Source organism: Oreochromis niloticus, linkage group LG18 (assembly GCF_001858045.2).
Source record: "Oreochromis niloticus isolate F11D_XX linkage group LG18, O_niloticus_UMD_NMBU, whole genome shotgun sequence".
Lineage (NCBI taxonomy): Eukaryota > Metazoa > Chordata > Actinopteri > Cichliformes > Cichlidae > Oreochromis > Oreochromis niloticus.
Genome location: NC_031982.2, coordinates 22,034,696 through 22,052,149, shown reverse-complemented (window position 1 = coordinate 22,052,149; position 17,454 = coordinate 22,034,696). Strand labels below are relative to the sequence as shown.

General features: G+C 39.6%; 1 protein-coding gene across 2 annotated transcripts; it reads left to right on the top strand.

Annotated features, from left to right (window-relative positions):
• Positions 1 to 11,836: 11,836 nt before the first annotated feature.
• On the top strand, positions 11,837 to 16,121 carry LOC100712069 (uncharacterized). 2 transcript variants are annotated; one of them, XM_003459796.5, is made up of 6 exons: positions 11,838 to 11,986; positions 14,656 to 14,697; positions 14,786 to 15,055; positions 15,156 to 15,395; positions 15,588 to 15,803; positions 15,887 to 16,121. In XM_003459796.5, the coding sequence occupies exons 1-5, from the start codon at positions 11,956 to 11,958 to the stop codon at positions 15,800 to 15,802; spliced, it is 798 nt and encodes a 265-aa protein (XP_003459844.2). In that variant the 5' UTR covers positions 11,838 to 11,955; the 3' UTR covers position 15,803; positions 15,887 to 16,121. The 2 variants fall into 2 exon arrangements, with proteins under 2 accessions (XP_013122878.2, XP_003459844.2); XM_013267424.3 differs by lacking the exon at positions 15,887 to 16,121 and having other exon boundaries at positions 11,837 to 11,986; positions 15,588 to 15,806.
• The last annotated feature ends 1,333 nt before the right edge of the window (positions 16,122 to 17,454 follow it).

The window sequence follows — 17,454 nt, the reverse complement described above, 5'->3', positions numbered from 1 at the left end:
TTAGTTTATTTTAACTGGTGGTTTCTTCTTTAATTGGATGTAATTGTTATTCGTTTTTGGTTTTCATTTCAATTAATAAGTGCTGTATTGGAATGACATTTTTATTACCGTTTGTTTTCTCTTTCCTATTACTTAGTGTTCCTAATGTGTTTAAGCAGATCTCCTCCCACCTGTTTCCATTTGGCCATTATCCTTTTTTTGTATTATTTTTGAATTACAACATTTTTGAAATTTGACGTTTTATGCACAGGTTGAAAATGACATATTATCGGTATTAATGTTCTTTTAAAAGTTATTCAGCAGTTCTAAGGGAATGTTTGGGCTCCTGTGTGTCACATTTAACCCTTCTTGATGATACCCAACAAGTTTGAAGCAGAAATATTGTTTCAGTGACAAGATATAGGCGGCAATCACTTTTTGGCAGGTTGTAAGTGGCGTATTATGAGTTTTATTGTTCCCTTAATGGTTATTCAGCAGTTCTAATGGACTGTTTGAGATATAATATGTCACATATGAGCCTTCAGAACGATATGCAGCAAGTTTGAAGCAGAAATATTGTTTCAGTGACAAGATATAGGCGGCAATCACTTTTTGGCAGGCTGAAAATGGCATTTTATCAGTTTTATTGTTCTCTTAAAGGTTATTCAGCAGTTCTGAGGGACTGTTTGAGATGTAATATTTGACATATGACCCTTCTGAATGACATCCACCAAGTTTGAAGCAGAAATAGTATTTCATTGACAAGTTATAGTCCACAATCACTTTTTGGAAGGCTGAAAATGGCATATTATCAATGTTAATATTCCTTTAAACGTTATCCAGCAGTTCTAAGGAACTGTTTGAGATGTAATATTTGACATATGACCCTTCTGAATGTCATCTGCCAAGTCTGAAGCAGAAATAGTATTTCAGTGACAAGTTATAGTCCACAATCACTTTTTGGCAGGTTGGAAATTGCATATTATCAGTTTTATTGTTCCTGTACAAGTTATTCAGCAGTTCTTGGAGAGTTTTTGGGATATAATATATCACATGTAACCCTTCTGGAATATATCCAACAAGTTTGAAGCCGAAATATTGTTTCAGTTACAAGTTGTAGGCCACAATCACTTTTTGGTAGCGCTAAAATGCCATGTTCTCAGTCGTTATTCTGAACAAACAAGAAAGAGTCATGGTGATACTGGCACAATAGGTCTTTATTGTTTTAACTACTATTCGAGAGTCTTATAACAAATATGAACAACGAGAGTAGACATACTAAACCTGTAGGCATTAATTATTCCATCGTGATGCGTGTAGTCCATCGTGACAGCGCTACACACTGAAAGCAACCTTCTGATAAGCGTCACAATTCGGTTACAAGAAACATTAAAGTTCCATAAATGCATACCCTTGCCTGATAACAAAGGCATAAATGTTTTTTTTCTGTTGTTGTTTTTTTTCCCCACGTTTTATCAGTGGCACGGAAGTAGCTGGCAACGCAAGTAATCCGGGCGCTGCAGCTTTAAGCAGCTGCGCGCGCTCCCGCGGACGGCAATCACTTTCTGGCAGACAATCACTTTTGGGCACAACACCTGCACAGTCCTGTCTTAGACATTTTTACTGGTGCATGCGCAGTGCACTATTTGCTTCTAACAGTTATGGGAAACCCCCGTTCTACAATAACACTAGTGAGATGTTCTTTCTTTGGCTTAGGACTGTATAAATGACTAACAACATCTTCAGCATAATACATTAACAATAGATTCTAGTTTATAGCATTATAGCTTGAAAATAATTATTCACTTCAAACCTGAAAATCTTTCACTGGTAAGAACATAATCAGCATTTCACTTTGTCATCATCAAGTTACATGTAGTTTCCATGAATAGCAATAGCATTTTTAAACAGTCCATCTTCTACGCCTTAGTGTTCATACGTGGAGTTTTGGCTTGCAAACTCTCCCAGATCATCTAATGTAAGAACTGCCAGCCAGCTGACAGGACTGTTCAGCCATCTGCAAGCCTTTTGTGTACACCATCTGGAAGTTGTACTTTTGCAGTCTCGGCATCATGCGCTGCAGTCTGGAGCTGACTGTATGGGCTTGTTTAGGATTGTGACTAATGGCTGATGATCAGTTTAGATTTGGAGCTGTGACGTTTTCTAATGTGTGGGCATCTCATTAATTGCTTTGGTCTTCACTGGATCAGGCTTTAAGCCTTTGCCTGTGAAAACATGTCCAACATAACAGACTTCTTTGAGTAGGATTTGCACTTTAGGGGGTTAAGTCCCAGTTTGACTTCCCTCGCACGGTTGAGTACCGTTCTGAGATTCTGTTAATGCTCTTTCATATCTCTTCCACCAGTGATTATGTCGTCAACAGCACAGGGGTATCCAGCAAAGATCTGCTCTACTGCACTCTGGAACACCTCAGCGTTATCTGCCAAGCGTTATCTGCCTAGAGGAGCATTTCACATCCAGGGCAGAAAAGACTGTGAAGTTAGGCATTTGTGCGCCCACTGCCTCTATGGTATGGATAGGGTGATGCAGGCGTTTCAGAGCTTTATTTAAATCTCTTTGATCAATGCAGTCTAATGTCATCTGAATTTTAATGTAGAGGTTGTACATCTTGATCCACTACAAAGAATTGCAGAGGGTATTCCTTGCCTCCAGAGTGACACGAGCGTTTAGCTGTGCCAGCTGTTTGATTTCCTCACCTCCATATGCCTCCAGTTTGGTTTTCTGTGATGGCAGGAGTTTTCCATCTTGTTTCAGTTGTACAAAAAGAACGGCTGGAATGTCATTACATTTAGCACCGCTCTATTGGTTTTCTATTAATGTGCACAGCCGTGAATATGTCATTCCTGTACAGAAAACCGGGATTCACAGAGTCTACATTGACCCCATTCACAAAGAACATTTCCTCATCACTGCTGGGCGCTTGCATCACAACACTGTTTACAGATCTCTTTTTAAATCCCCTTGTTTGTGATGACTTGCAGCATTTCTGGAAGTGATTCCATTTTTTGCATTTATGACATTACTGCCATATGCTGGGCATTTATCTCTTTTTGCCATGTGGCTTCCTCCACAGTTGTTACAGTTAGTTATTGCATGTGCAGGACTCTGTTCTGATTGTGTTGAACGCTATTCATTTCCTTACACAGTTTCCAGGTCTACACTAACCATACATTTACTTACATACAGAAATACATTATCGTATGTATTTCTCCTCTTTGTTATTTATTCCTGCACAGCTGGCTTGGATCACCCATAATTTCGTTGTACATGTACAATGACAATAAAGGTCTATTCTATTCTATTCTATTCTATTCTATTCTATTCTACATTTAACATTTAAATATGAATAAACGTATACTGATATGGAGTCAGTTCATTAAAAGTCACCTATTTTCTCCTTCATAGTTTCAGTCGAGTGTTTAATGGTGGGTTAAAACTTGCCTCTTTCAGTTCCGTGATCACACTTACAGAAAACAGGGTCACAATGACACAGACGTGTTATTAGGAGTCATTCTTTATTCCCACTACACGTCATAAACACTTTTTCTTTCCAGTTTTATACTGAATACTGAAATGTCTGCATTTGTTGAAAGCATGACTCATTCAACCAGTAGAGGCTTGATTTTAACATTTACTGAGCAGCAACCTTCAAAATATACGCCAGGTGTTCACAGTAGAATTAAAGTTATATTGGTGGCACTGGATTCAGCTGCAGGTTGTGCTGTGCAAACACTGACCTTCTAGTTTATACTTGGGTTTCTGTGAATGTTTTTATAGTCAAAGTTTTTTATATCTACTGTTTATTGTGTTATTGTGTTCTCCTCATTCTCCCAAATAATTGATAAGGACTGAAAAAACCGTGAGAGTGACACAACAGTTTCCTGTTTGAATTTGAGTTCTTCTGCTGTGGAGTTTCCCATCTTCTTCTTCCTGGTCCTGTGTGTGTGTTGGTTCCCTCCAGGTGCTCAGTCTTCCTCCCCCAGTCCAAAGACATGTATATAAGGATAACTGCTGCTTCTAAATTGACTGTAGGTGTGAATGTGAGCATGAATGGCTGTGGGCCTCTCTGAGAAAGAAGAGAAGAAGGAAAAAAGAAAAAAAGAAGAAGAAAATGGCAGCTGACAAACCGTATCCATGCAAACGCTACACAAATGCAGGTGTAAACATAGCAGGTTACAGAAACAACAGAAGTAAGATCTAAAGTGTGAGTAACACTGTTTCTGTGGACTGAATAACTTCACCACACCATGAATATGAAACTGAGCCGAGCAACAACTTCTGTACCTCATTTCTGCTTTTCAGATCTTCACATCTGTTTTAGGAACCCATCATCAACACTGAACACATTGTGATGTTTTTTAAACCCACCTGAACCAAAGAACTTGGTTTGTTATGTTCAGAAAAAGAGATCCTGTCAATTAAGACAGAGACAGACAGTGAAAGTAACAGACTGACATTGGATCAACTACAGCAAAAGAAAGCAAACACTGAAAAAAGGAGCGATAAGGAGAATCAGAAGTGGCTGTAAAAACAAATGGTGTTAGCAATCGTTACCAGTGATTCTGTGGTTCTGTGGTTCCACCTCTGCTGCTTCCATGAATAGCAGAGCGGGTTTGTGGCTTTCTCCTGTGTTGATGTTGTTCTGTAAGTGGGCCATGACTATCGGGTTCAGAGCTAACGGGTGATAGTCATTCATGCGTTTTACTGCTGCAATCATCGTATATGTCTTAAGGCACACTGGCACCACAGCCTGGGAGAGATGTTATCTGTTTATGAGCACACTCTCTTATATTATTCTGGCCTGCTGCTTCATGGGGGCTGCTGCACTGCAGTGGCCTCGTCTTCACACCCTCCAAAGCTATTAGCCTGCTATTTGTTGTATTTAGTGTGAAAATAAGATCCTTTTAATTTAATTCATTCGAACAAACACATTTCACACTTTTGTGTTATGAGTCTCACCAAGTCCTCCAAATTTGGTGTTTCAAGTAAATGTGTACCACTGTGGACAGGAGAGGGCAGCAGAGTGCCTACCATGGGACTGCAATAATGACTGTATAAGCTTGCCTTTCTGACCAAACTGATCAGCTGAATGGCAGCACGTTTCGTCTGCTCATTATTTCTCCTTTTTTAAGGGACCTTAATCTTTTTTCACATCCACTGTTATAATTGCACTACACTGTTCTGACCTCCTGCGCTGAACTGTTTTCAATATGCTGGATTATAGTTTCTATTAGGTATGTCCTTATGAAGTTATATTGCTTATTTATTTTTTCTATTTATTTTAATTCTTTGGCTTATTGTCATGACAGGTTATTGTCATGCACGTGAGTAGATGGACAAAGTTTGCTGACCTCAGCTGGCCAGTGGCTTCAAACCCAGGACTTTCTTGCTGTGAGGCAGTGGTGCTAACCACGCACCACACACCATTGTTAAGGCCTGTGAGCTGGTTGTCACAGTGCAAAGAGAAAATATTCAGTCAATGATCATGAGTAGAACAAAATGCAGATTTAGGGCAGAGACATGGACAAAAGCTTCAAAACAAACAGTTTTGGAGGAAATCACAACATTTTCTTTGTATTTGTATTTCTGTAATACCTTTAATCCCAGTGCTGCAGAAAACCTAAAATGAGAGGGGTCTGCACCCTTGTGGAGAGGTGACTGGGAGGTCCCAAACTCTCTGCTCAAAGCTGTTCGTTCCCAAAGAGGACGATGCTGGCATAAGAATACGCGACATTTCTCTAAATTACTGCTAAAATCTAACACAACTCATTGAAACATGTTATGTTTTATCTGCACGACAATGTTGTTTTCTGACTTGTCTGTAGTTTTGTGTTCCTGGTTTTGGAAGAATACAAAATTTTCTAAAACAGATGGACGACTTCTGTAAAATATTTTTTCATTTGTGATCGACTAATTACCTTTTTTTTTCTTTTTGGTAAATGGCCTGTATTTATATAGCCCTTTACTAGTCCCTAAGGACCGCAAAGCGCTTTACATATCCAGTCAACCACCCATTCACACACACATTCACACACTGGTGATGGCAAGCTACATTGTAGCCACAGCCACCCTGGGGCGCACTGACAGAGGCGAGGCTGCCGGACACTGGCGCCACCGGGCCCTCTGACCACCACCAGTAGGCAATGGGTGAAGTGTCTTGCCCAAGGACACAACGACCAAGACTGTCCAAGCCTGGGCTCGAACCGGCAACCTTCCAATTACAAGGCGAACTCCCAACTCTTGAGCCACGATCGCTCTTTTTTATTTTTATTTTCAATTAATTATTTAATAAGAACCTTAATTCTGAAACTTGGTGGGAGACGTTTAGGAGACCTAAAAGAAAATGGATTTCTTCCAAAACCACAAAATTACAGGTTATCGTTGCTAACATCCTTTACTTTTACAGCCACTACAATACATGTCCTCACCACTATTTACTCTCCTTATTTTGACAGTTAAAGACATCAAAAAGTCTCACCATCTGTAGTCTTGTTAGTCTGTTCAGTGATGTTCTTTGCAATCTTGCTTTATGGAAAACTGAATTAAGCCGATGAACTGAACCAAAGCATTTGTTTTTTCCTTTTTTAAATTGATATTTCTGTAAATATTTGCTTTTATTTGCTGTGGATGACCCAGTGTCAGTCTGTTAGTCTCACTGTCCACCTGTGTTTTTATACTCTGTATAGAACAAATACAGATGCGCAGGGTCACCTGATGCTGTCTGACCGTTACCCAGCTTTTTAATGTTAAAGAGGGATCACAGAGTGAGTATATAAGATCCTGATGTGGTTTAAACACGCTGCACTGTGTTTTTGTAGGTTCAGTGTTGATGGTGTTGAAATGACTATGAGTGAGTGCGGTCAGAACAGATGACGATCTGAAAAGCAGAAGTGAGGATGAGGAGCCCGTCCTCAGGTCAGCTGCTTTTTTGGCTTTTCCAGTAGAAAAGTGAGATTGAGCTATGGGAAAGTTGGGGAGCACTGAGAAAAACTAGTCAATCTGAATGAGGATTTTCATTTTCTTTCTTTTCTTTTTTTAATCGTTTTTCCATTTCTTTTCTTGTTCTTTCTTCCCGTTTGCCCTTTTCTCACTCAAGTAAAGGCAATATGTATCACTTATAGATGGTTTATCACCTGTTTGTCTGACATAAGACATTGTTCTGATTGGATATTATTCCTATTGGTCATGTGACCTATCACAGTTGATTTAAGATGGTACTGCCCTGTGCTTCATGATGGCTGCTGCCCCTGAATTTGGACAAACCTTAATACTGATGAACAGTAGGTGTGCCTGAAATGTCTGAGAAGATGCAATAAATAAGGAAACTGGAGTTCTGCAGTGAGCGAACTGTTATTTCTTTTCTATTCCCACAAACTTAACCTGCAGTTAACGACCTGCTTCAGCCACAAATATGATTACTTTATGGAAAAAAAGATTAAATAACAATTCAGTTTGATTTATATGACAACACTTCACAACAATGCTCTTCTCAAGGTGTTTTCATGGTAAGGTAAAGACTCTACAGCACACAGTGATAAGCCAATCTCCTTTTAACAGCACTCCTTTTAAAGTGTGGAAGAAGAACTTTGAGCAGAATTTTAACAGAACGAGACTCAAACGATCATCTAGGGGGTGAAGGAGAATCTAGAAAGTTGCATTTGCTTCCTGGTAGTCAGATATCGGTGGAGTCTGTGTTTCCAGATGCACTGTAGAAATGAGCAGCTGTGTCACAGCTTTATTAAATGCTGCCTGTAAATGTTGATGGGCAACCAAAGGTCTGATTCACACAACCTCCTCCAGCAAATGTTGAAATGTGTCTGAAAACCATTTAAAGTGACAACATCAAGAAGCTGGTTAAGATTCTGCAGAACAAGTCAGCCTCCTTTCAGGAAATATGAAACAAATGCACGTTTATATAAAAGGGTTCGTTTTTAAACCCTGAAAGAGAAAGTATTCCTAAATATTTGACCCTTATGAATATTAAAGGGTTTGAATTTATGAATTTATGAGATATATTTTCAAGTATTAAAACTTTACATTCATATAATGTCTTTATACTGCATACTGACACAGGTGATCATAAATACAATAACCATACAGTATGAACTTCAGTTTCTTGTAAAGCATTTAAAGTCTTGTAAAGTTAAAAGTTGTGATGGATTCAAAGCATTTAAAGGTCTGTTGTCTTCTCCTGGGGCCTCGCAGAGGTTCATGGATGGCAGCAGACAATCTTTTTCTGTTTCAGTGTAAAAATGTGTTTATGTGCTAAAGAAATAAATATTAAAAATAACACATGTTCAGATAATGCAGTTCATTTTTCTCAGAGGTTATTAAAGCAGTGATAAGTGAGCCTGACATTTTACCCACTGTGAGGTCACACAGGAAGCTGTGTTAGTGTGGTGCTGATTTCTGATGCTGCGGATATTTGAAGCTTTAAGCTGCACTCAGAGGTGATGTGAACGGGTTTCCTGAAGGTTTCTGAGCTCTGACAGTGAAACAGAAGCATGGAGCTCAACCTGAGGACCTTCATCTTCTTCACTGGTAACTATTTTGTGAACATGTCTGATGTTATCTGCTCACAGAAAATGAAAGGTGAGCTTCAGTGTGGGTGCGGTTTTAGAGCCTCAGGGAATAAACGTGAGCAGAGCTCTTACTGAGGGAATCGTGTTGGTGCTTCGTTGAGGACAGACACAGAAATGGACTTAGAAAGTTTTATGTGATGGGTTCTCGATGATATTAAATTATATGCTTGTGATTAGTTCCAGGTAAAAAGATAATTGATTAGATATGAGGTAGTGCGGTTCAGCCTTCAGCTAAATTTACTCGTGTTTATAGATGAAGTGAAACAATATGGTGGACAGGTTGAGTTTCATGAACACCTATACCCTCACACAGCCCGCTCACATTCACACGCGTAGCAGAGGAGCGGCTTCTTCATGAACACACGGAGGGCTGACGCTAAATAATGTTCTGTGTTCTGCTGTGTGTCCCACACAGACGTCAGGGTTATACAGAAGATTAGTTTACGATTAACATCATTATAAGATATGTGATTTTATCTACATTACATAGATGCAAGAAGGAAATTCTCATATCTGTTAATGTGCATGTTAGCTGAAGCTGAAGCACTCAAGGCCAAAATAATTAAAATCTTTAAAAGAGAAACATGGTGCAAAGTGAGCACAAACCTTCAAAATGGATTAAATATCTTTATGTGAGAGCATCCAGATAAATTCTAATGAAAAACCTTTTACATTGACTAAAAGTGAACGAAAGCTTCAACAATACCTATAGTTTGTGTTTGTGGCTGACCTGCACCCAAACGAGCTGCTCACTCTTCGACATCTTTTCAATCTCCTGTTTATCCTCCTGTTTGACTTTCTTTCTCTTACCAAGAGAGCCTCGCTTTATTTCCACCAAAGAGTTTAAGCTCATTGAAATTTAAGAACAACAATCTATAAGCAAGGCTGGTATGTTTGCATTTAGTGACTGATTTGACTGCTTGACACATAATGCTCAGATATGTAACAGAGTTTTGAGTGGATGCATGTCTTCTCTCTGCATTTTGGAAATGAATGTGTGATTTGTGATTATTCCTGTTTGGGGTTTTGTGTAAAAGATAAGTTAGTGTTTATGTGGTCTGCTCACTGATATTCTGAAATAAAGCTTCAAAGAGAAAAATTTTATTCCAAATTAAATAAAAAACAGTGGATTTAAATGCTTCCTGGAACAGCAGCTCTTCTGCAGTTGTTTCACAGTTTTGGTGGGCACTGGTGTTGACCTCAGCTCTGTCTGAAATGAGCCATGTTACTTCCTCTTCTTTTAAGATTGCGCGTTCATTTTCTGGTTAGTTGCTCCTTGTAAGCAGAAGCTTTGTGTGCCTGAGACAACCACACTGGATATCCACTCTCTGAAATTTTGACTTGTTGTATTATTGACTAATTTTTAATACAAGGGAAACTGCTGTGGATAATAAAGCTTAACAATTAATTTGTTTATGTTTTAAGGAATAAAACTTTTTCTGGTTAAAGTATAATAATGCATTTGATGCTGACTTCTTTCTTTTTCTTTTATTTGTTCTTTTTTGCCTGTCCTCTCCGGCAGTGTAGCGATCAGAATTGTTGTCTGAAGGTTAAACAAAATGTCCAAGTGGAGCATTATTGCTTTTGCTATACTAGTCCACTTGATATGCGTACTTTATTCAACTTTTATAAACATTTTTTTATTTTGAGTTATTACAGCCCGAATAGACAATAGGAAAGAAGAGAGAAAGAGAAGTTGGGGAGAAAATTAAGAAGAGGGAGAGAAAAATAGAGAAGAAGAGGGATAGAGAGAGAGAGAGAGAAACACTGAAAAAAACCAAGCAAAAAAAACAAAACAGCAGGGAAACCACAGAGACAACCAACATGCGTAGCAGTAAATAATAAATATTAAATGTTACTGAGCAGCACACAGTATAAATGACACATGACATGTTTAGAGGCAGCAGCCGACCAAGACAGTGTGCATTTGTAAGTACCTGTTTAGACAGCTGTGTGAATACTTCTGTGCAAACCTGTGTGTGTTTGTGCTAATAAGGTTTCTCCATTTAAGTATTTAATGGTAGGTGTGGGGAGCCCCAGCCCTGCCCCCCAGGACATAAAGCAGGCACGGAGGAGACCCAGACCCCAGACTTCCATAGGTCCCCCAGAGCACAAGAGCCCCAGGAGGACCTGGAAGGGGGTCACCAATAGTGCAGAAGCTTCAGGGGGCTGCAGCAACAACCCCGCAGGCTCTGCAGGCAGCCGGCTACGCCCTAGCAGACTAAACCCCGGGCTGGCTCCTAAAGTCTGCATGCCAAATATCCTAACAAGATACTAACCCCAAGTTGCTCTCTGATGCATCCGTCGGAGTATGAATGTGTGTGTATGTTAGCTAGAAAGCATTTAAAGCATAGAAAAAATGCTTGTGAATGTGGCATGTTGTATAAAGCACTTTGAGTGCTCAGTTAGAGTAGACTTTATGTAAGAATCGGTCCATCTACCAAATCAGTCCGAGGTGGGTGGGGGCACAGGCCACTGGCAGGTAGTGTGGTGGGGGTAAATAGGCCCCCACACCTGGGGGAGCCTAAGATGTTCTAATAGAGGTGGAGTGATGGAGAACTGAATGCATATATACGCTATAATCCCAGGTCCAGGCACCAGCACGCCCAGAGGGGCAATTTGCCCCCTGACACAGGAGATGGTTCGCTTTACTCTGGGGTGGAGACAAGCAGAACGCCCCGGTCCTCCAGCAGCAGGGAAGCCCAAAAGCCCAGACCCTGATCAGACGGCCAGCTTCTCCTCCTCGCCCCCTGCCCAAGATGACCAACAGAGAGCGTGGTTTTGAGAAGACCCTATGCCTCACTCCGCCCACATATGTGGTGTTGATGCGTGCTGTTCTAAAGAGACCAGTTCCACGCATGCACCAAAGGCCCTTGCGCCAGGGCTGGCCAAGACCACAGCCCCTGTATCAACCCCCGGACACGCTTAGCCCATACACCCTGACAACAACTACAATAACAAGAGAGAGATTGATCTAATGTGGCAGCAGAGGCTGTATCAAGACTAATGTGGTCCAACAAATGATTTTAATTTTGATGGTTGATAGTGGGAGATTCCTCCAGTGTTTCATATCATCTTCTATTGTTCTCTGGACTGGTGTGTATTTGAAGGAGAATAAATCTGGCAGCCTGGGAGAAATGATCACACAGATGAATGTGATGCTTCCCACTTCTAAAGGATAGCGCTGTCCTCCTGAGACATTTAAGGAACTGAGAGAACCTTTAACATGGAGCACTGATACTGAGGTCACAGAGAGGAGGAAATAAAAGTCTTTAGAGTCCAACCAGTAAATCCCTAGATGTGCTAACAGGGAAGTGGGAAGGCTGAAGTTGTTTATCTGCTCAGTGTGGAGTTAAATCTTCATTAAGACACCATGAAAACTTCATCTGTCTCTCTGCTACTCGGTGAGTCAAACACAGAGCTTCTATCTTAGTCATTTATTAATTAATTCAATATAGATCCAGCACATATGAATAACGGAAAACACATAATTTCAGAGACAGATTAAAGTCTCCTCGAGATTAGTTGAATTTCTCTCTCATACTATCTGTTTGAGTTTGAGGGTCACTCTGTCTCTAAAACACAGAAATATCTGTTTATTTTTAGTTAATACTGCTTTGAAAAACATCTAACATTCACTATAACTTTAAGAGGCACATTTTATCTTCTATTTTATACATTTCTGTCACTGTTATACTGTTGCCTCACAGCAAGAAGGTCATGCATTTGAATCAGCCATCTGACGGGGTCTTTCTGTGTGGAGTTTGTGTGTTCTCCATGTTTTGTGGGTTCTCTCCGAGTACTCCAGATTGTCCTACCATCAAAGGGCATGCATGGGGTTAACTGGTGATTCTAAATTGCCTGTATAGGCTGGTATAGGCTCCAGCACTCCCACAACCCTAAAATGGATAAGTCGATTAGAATGAATAGATGGATAAAATTTTCCAGCACCTAGTGACTTGGTGATGTCATCAATTAGGCTGCTGTGTTAAGTCATACTTTACCGGACTCACATGTTATAGGAAGGTGAAAGAAACGACTTTGTTGTTGGGATATACAAAGTTGTGTTTGTATTTGTTTTAGTTGTGTTTGTATGAGCAAAATTATGTAAGAATTCAGTTAAGTATTAAACCGAAGTTAGACGAAAGACAGTTTTTGTTAAGACAAATGTTGTAACTTTGGTCATTACAGTCACAAGGAAAGATGTAAGGTCTGAAAAAAATGAAGTGAAAGTTTGACCTTAAGGAAAAAAACAGAAAACATGTGAATCGGATTTGGTAAGCTTTCACCGACAGGGAAGAAGCTTATCTAAGACAAGGGTCAGGACTTTCTGAAGACTTTTAACATCAAGCTTTTTACAGTTAATTAAACCTAGATATGAAACATTTTAGATGACTGAAAAAAATAATAAAGAAAGATGTTAGAAAACAACAGAAGCTAATGGAAACCACAGTGCACACTCAAAAACATCGGCGTAACTTTGTGCTGAACAGAAATCTGGGTAAATTCCTAGATGATTAAACATGCAACTATTTTGCTGGTAATACCTGAAACGAGTAAAGAAAATCAACAGCCTATTTATGCAAGATAATTTATAATTTTATTGGGGGGGTTATATTGGTTGGGTCTGTTTACTGGGGGGGTAATAACCCCCCTAACCTCCCTGGAAATTATGCCCCTGCTCAAAAAGGAAAAAAGTAAAAGTAAAAATGAAACTATATTTGTGATTATGAAAGTGACCAGAGGTGGCAAAAGTAGAGACATTCTGTGCTTAAGTAGAAGTAAAGATACTAGTATTAAAAATATTCTAGTAAAAGCTGAAGTACTGATTCAACTTCTTTACTCAAGTAAAAGTCAAAAAGTACTCATTCTTTTTAGAGCTATTTTCGTGCAAAGCTAACCAAACCTTGCTATATTAAGGTAATAATAAAATAATATTAGTAGATGGGAATACAAACTTGATTTTAGTCTAAATTTTAATTCTGATAAATATTCTCAGCTTGAGTCAGTTAAGGTGAACATGAAAATAAAAATTAGCTCTGTTTTCTGTTCCTACTTTGTAGAGGGTGACTTTGCCTCTAAACAGAAATTGTGTACAGTCAGGGGTTAAAGTGAGATACAGCAGGTGGGAGGACCCTAAAATCGGTTGAAATGTCTCAGTGTGCAGAAAAGAATCATAACTTACAATAATTTCTATTGAGAGCTACGGTAGATTTTATAAATGTAAAGGCTGTGATCAGCTGACCTGCTGCTGCTCTGAGGTTTACTGCTCTTTGTGGATTTACACAACTAAATCTATCAAGATGAAAGTGGATGTTTCCTGAGGTGTCCATCCTCTACACTGGAAGTATACTGTTTATACATACTAACTTTATACTAGACCATGAGCATCACAGCCAATGTGTCCCATCACACAGTACAGCAAACTAACCTGTTTATCCTGCACTAACCTGCAGAGTATTTTTATCTGATTTAAAAAACATTTAACATTGATAACTCCCACATCTAATGCCAAAACTTGACCCTAATTTCTGTTTCCTTACAAGTTTTAACTGAATTATTAAACTGTTATTGTACTGTTTAACTGCTGTGCTTCTCTGATCATGTCCAGTTCAAACTGGGTAAAGTGTGTACAACATAAACAGTGAGGTTATCAGGGCTTAACTGTGCCAGCAAAGTGTATTCTTGTGAAATAATAACTAAATGTCAATACAGTTCAATAAAATCTAATGTATACAGCTCCAAAACACAAGAACAGTCACATCAAGGTGCTTTACATTGTAAGATGAAGGTTCTTCAATTATACTGAGAAAACATCAGATGACCGTCTATGAGCAAGTGTGGGGAAGGAGACAGGAAAAAAGACACGCTGTGGAAGAGCCAGAGAGTAATAATAACTAATGAATAAATAAGCGAGGGGAAAAAAGATGACTCGAGAAGAAAACCTCACCATGATCGTTGGGGTCATCCCACAGATGTATTATTACCCACAGCAATTTTAATAGCTGCTAAAATTTACTTAGACTCCTCTCTCTCTGACCTTTGACCTTTAGTGACTGTCTTCATGTTGCAGGTGTGTGTGTGCTGCTGCTGTCTGCACCGACTGTTTCTGCAGGTGAGTTTATGGAAGTGAAATTATTCAGTGGCACTCGACCAATAATACAAATACATTTACTCTGTCTGTGTTTCTGTCTGTCCTCCAGTCTCTCTGTATGTCAGCCCAAACCATCAGCAGTTCTTTAAAGGAGACCGTTATGTCTCCCTGAGTTGTGTCGATGATGGTCAGACAGCTGATGGATGGACAGTAAACAGGACCAGAGGAGTATCCACTGAGGGCTGTGGAGCAGCTGCAGACTTTAGAAGGGTTAATAATTCCTTCTGTGTTCTGGATCTTTCCGTCTCATCTGGTGGAAGTTTCTGGTGTGAAAACTCATCTGGACAGAAGAGCGATGAAGTCTCCATCGCTGTTTCAGGTACAGAAAGCGATCTGTTCCCATCTGTCTTGCTGTCTCTGTATGACTCTGCTTTGTGGACCTCTGTCTCTAAATGACTCTGTTTGTCTCTGCTGGTCAGAAAAACAATTGATCCTGGAGATCCCGGCACTTCCAGTGAACACAGGAAGTAATGTCACTCTGCTCTGCAAAACCAGAAATGGTTCAGCAAAAAAATCGTATTTCTTCAAAGATGAAGTCAAACTTGGAGATGGACCTGAAGGAAAACTGATTCTCCATAATGTGCAGCAGTCTGATGAAGGGCTCTACTCGTGTTCTACTGCTATTCATCAGTCTCCTCAAAGCAGGCTGAAGGTCAAAGGTCAGAGCAGCGACATCACTCCTGCTGTAAAGATATGAGTCGGGGGCAAAAAAAATTCTAAAACAAATCCCTCTTCTCTCTCTTTACTCCAGGAAGTGAGAAACTTAAAATAAGAAAAGCATTCATTCACAAGCATAAACTAAACTGCTGACCTGATAATAAACTGAACCATCTTCATCATGTCTCTTGCAGAGCCTCCTCCTCCTCCTCCCCCTCACACAACCATAATGTACACTCCTTCACCCTCACCCTCGCCCACTGGTAATACTGAGCCTTCGGCCTCTTCCTCTCTTCGTCCTCGTTCACCCTCTGTGTCTGTACTAAGACTCTTCTGCCACCTGCTGGTTTTCTGTCCATACTTCATCTCTACCATCCTACTGCTGTTGATCTGCTGCAGCAGGAAATGAGGTACACTCTCTTATCTAGATTTCAACACATACACCAATCATCCACTTCAGTTCTCCATCCTGATTTCTCAACTCTGCCCACAGGTAACAAACATGATGTATCCATGGAGATGACCGAGGAAGAGGATTGAAGCTGCAACACTTTCAATGTTTCAGTGATTTCTTTTTGAATCTGTTGCATTGATGTGTGGGTTTTTTTTTAAGGTTCATGATTACACTAAAAAAAATCGAACATTTGTGAAATATGAAAATACTGGGCTAATATAAATGTATTTATGTTTGTTAAATGATTTATTTGTATTAAAGGAAATTCAGATCAGCACATTATCTTTTTTAAACACCTGCCATATGCAACACTTGTAGTTTGTAGAATCATGATCTGATTGCTTTACTGTGCCAAACACATTTGCTTTTCAAAGAGAAGCACTATGGACTCTCTGTAGGCTCCTCTTATTCATATTTTTATTGTATTTATTTATTATTTTTATTATTATCTGTTTGGATATTATGCTGGAGCAGGCAGGAGGAGAAGGCCAGGTTGGCAAAAGATAGAAGGAAAAAGAGGAACAGACAAAAAAAGGGACAGAAAGAAAGAGAAAAGAAGTGGGGTGGGGGATGAAACAAGCAGACATGCTGGTCTCGAATTGCTGCATCTGTAGCAAAGCACACTTATCCGCAGTGCCTTAAAGGGAAAACAGGGAGAGCCAGAGGCAGAGAAGAAAGAACCAGGAGACGCCGGCCATCCCCCATGAGTGCTGAAAACCCAAGGCCACACATCACTATCATAACTGTGCCTTCACCCCAGCAGGGGGAGATGGAGGCAGCAGACAGAGCTCCTACAGCCCAGAGCAGGAGTGGCAGGGCAGTGACGACCAGTGAGGAGCAACAGAACACAGGTAAACTGTTAATTCGGTTATAAATTCAACTTTTATAGTTCAGAGACAGTGCTCATACATTATAGTAAATGACTACTGCTTTGAACCATGAAAGTTAAATAAACTATTTTCGTATCTCATAAACCCATATTTTATTTACATTTTAAGAAAAAAAATATATTCAATGACAACACGATCTCTGAAAAACATTGCAATTAGCGCAACAGAAGGCTGAAGAAATAAGTAGCAACAAACAGAAACAGCTGGAGGAACATTTTGCATCTCATTAAGTTACACAGCAACAGGTAAGTATCATTGCATTGTTTTTATTTATATTTTTCACATCTTTACATCTTGTTTGGAACTGTGGTTGTAGTTGTTTCTGACTCTTGTCTTTGAGCTTGTGTTGTTGTAAAATGAATATGGGACTAATCAGGCACTTTCTTGAGAAGAATAAAAATGACCTCAAATTAATGGTGAAGTCTTGACGTAGTTCACTATAAATATCTCTGAACACTTGGACTCCACAGTATAATGCATGTACTTAGCCTGAGGCATGTGCAGGAAATCATGTATATTGAGTCAGGGCTTAAAAACAAACAGCACAGCAAAAAAAAAAAGCAGAACAGAGAACAGAACAGATGGACTATCACCCCCACATCCTCTAAAGTATTCATGAAGGCTGATTTTTAAATGCACAGTGAGCAAAGCAAGGAAGACGTTTGGGATTAGACAAAGTGATTACAAGTTTTCTTTAATCTGAACTGTAAATTTGAA

Excerpts from the sequence above, each read along its gene's own strand:
- LOC100712069 (XM_003459796.5), top strand. The coding sequence starts at position 11,956 with ATGAAAACTTCATCTGTCTCTCTGCTACTCG. Across the intron at positions 14,698-14,785 it reads TGCACCGACTGTTTCTGCAG|TCTCTCTGTATGTCAGCCCA; the intron begins GTGAGTTTATGG and ends TCTGTCCTCCAG. Across the intron at positions 15,056-15,155 it reads AGTCTCCATCGCTGTTTCAG|AAAAACAATTGATCCTGGAG; the intron begins GTACAGAAAGCG and ends TCTGCTGGTCAG.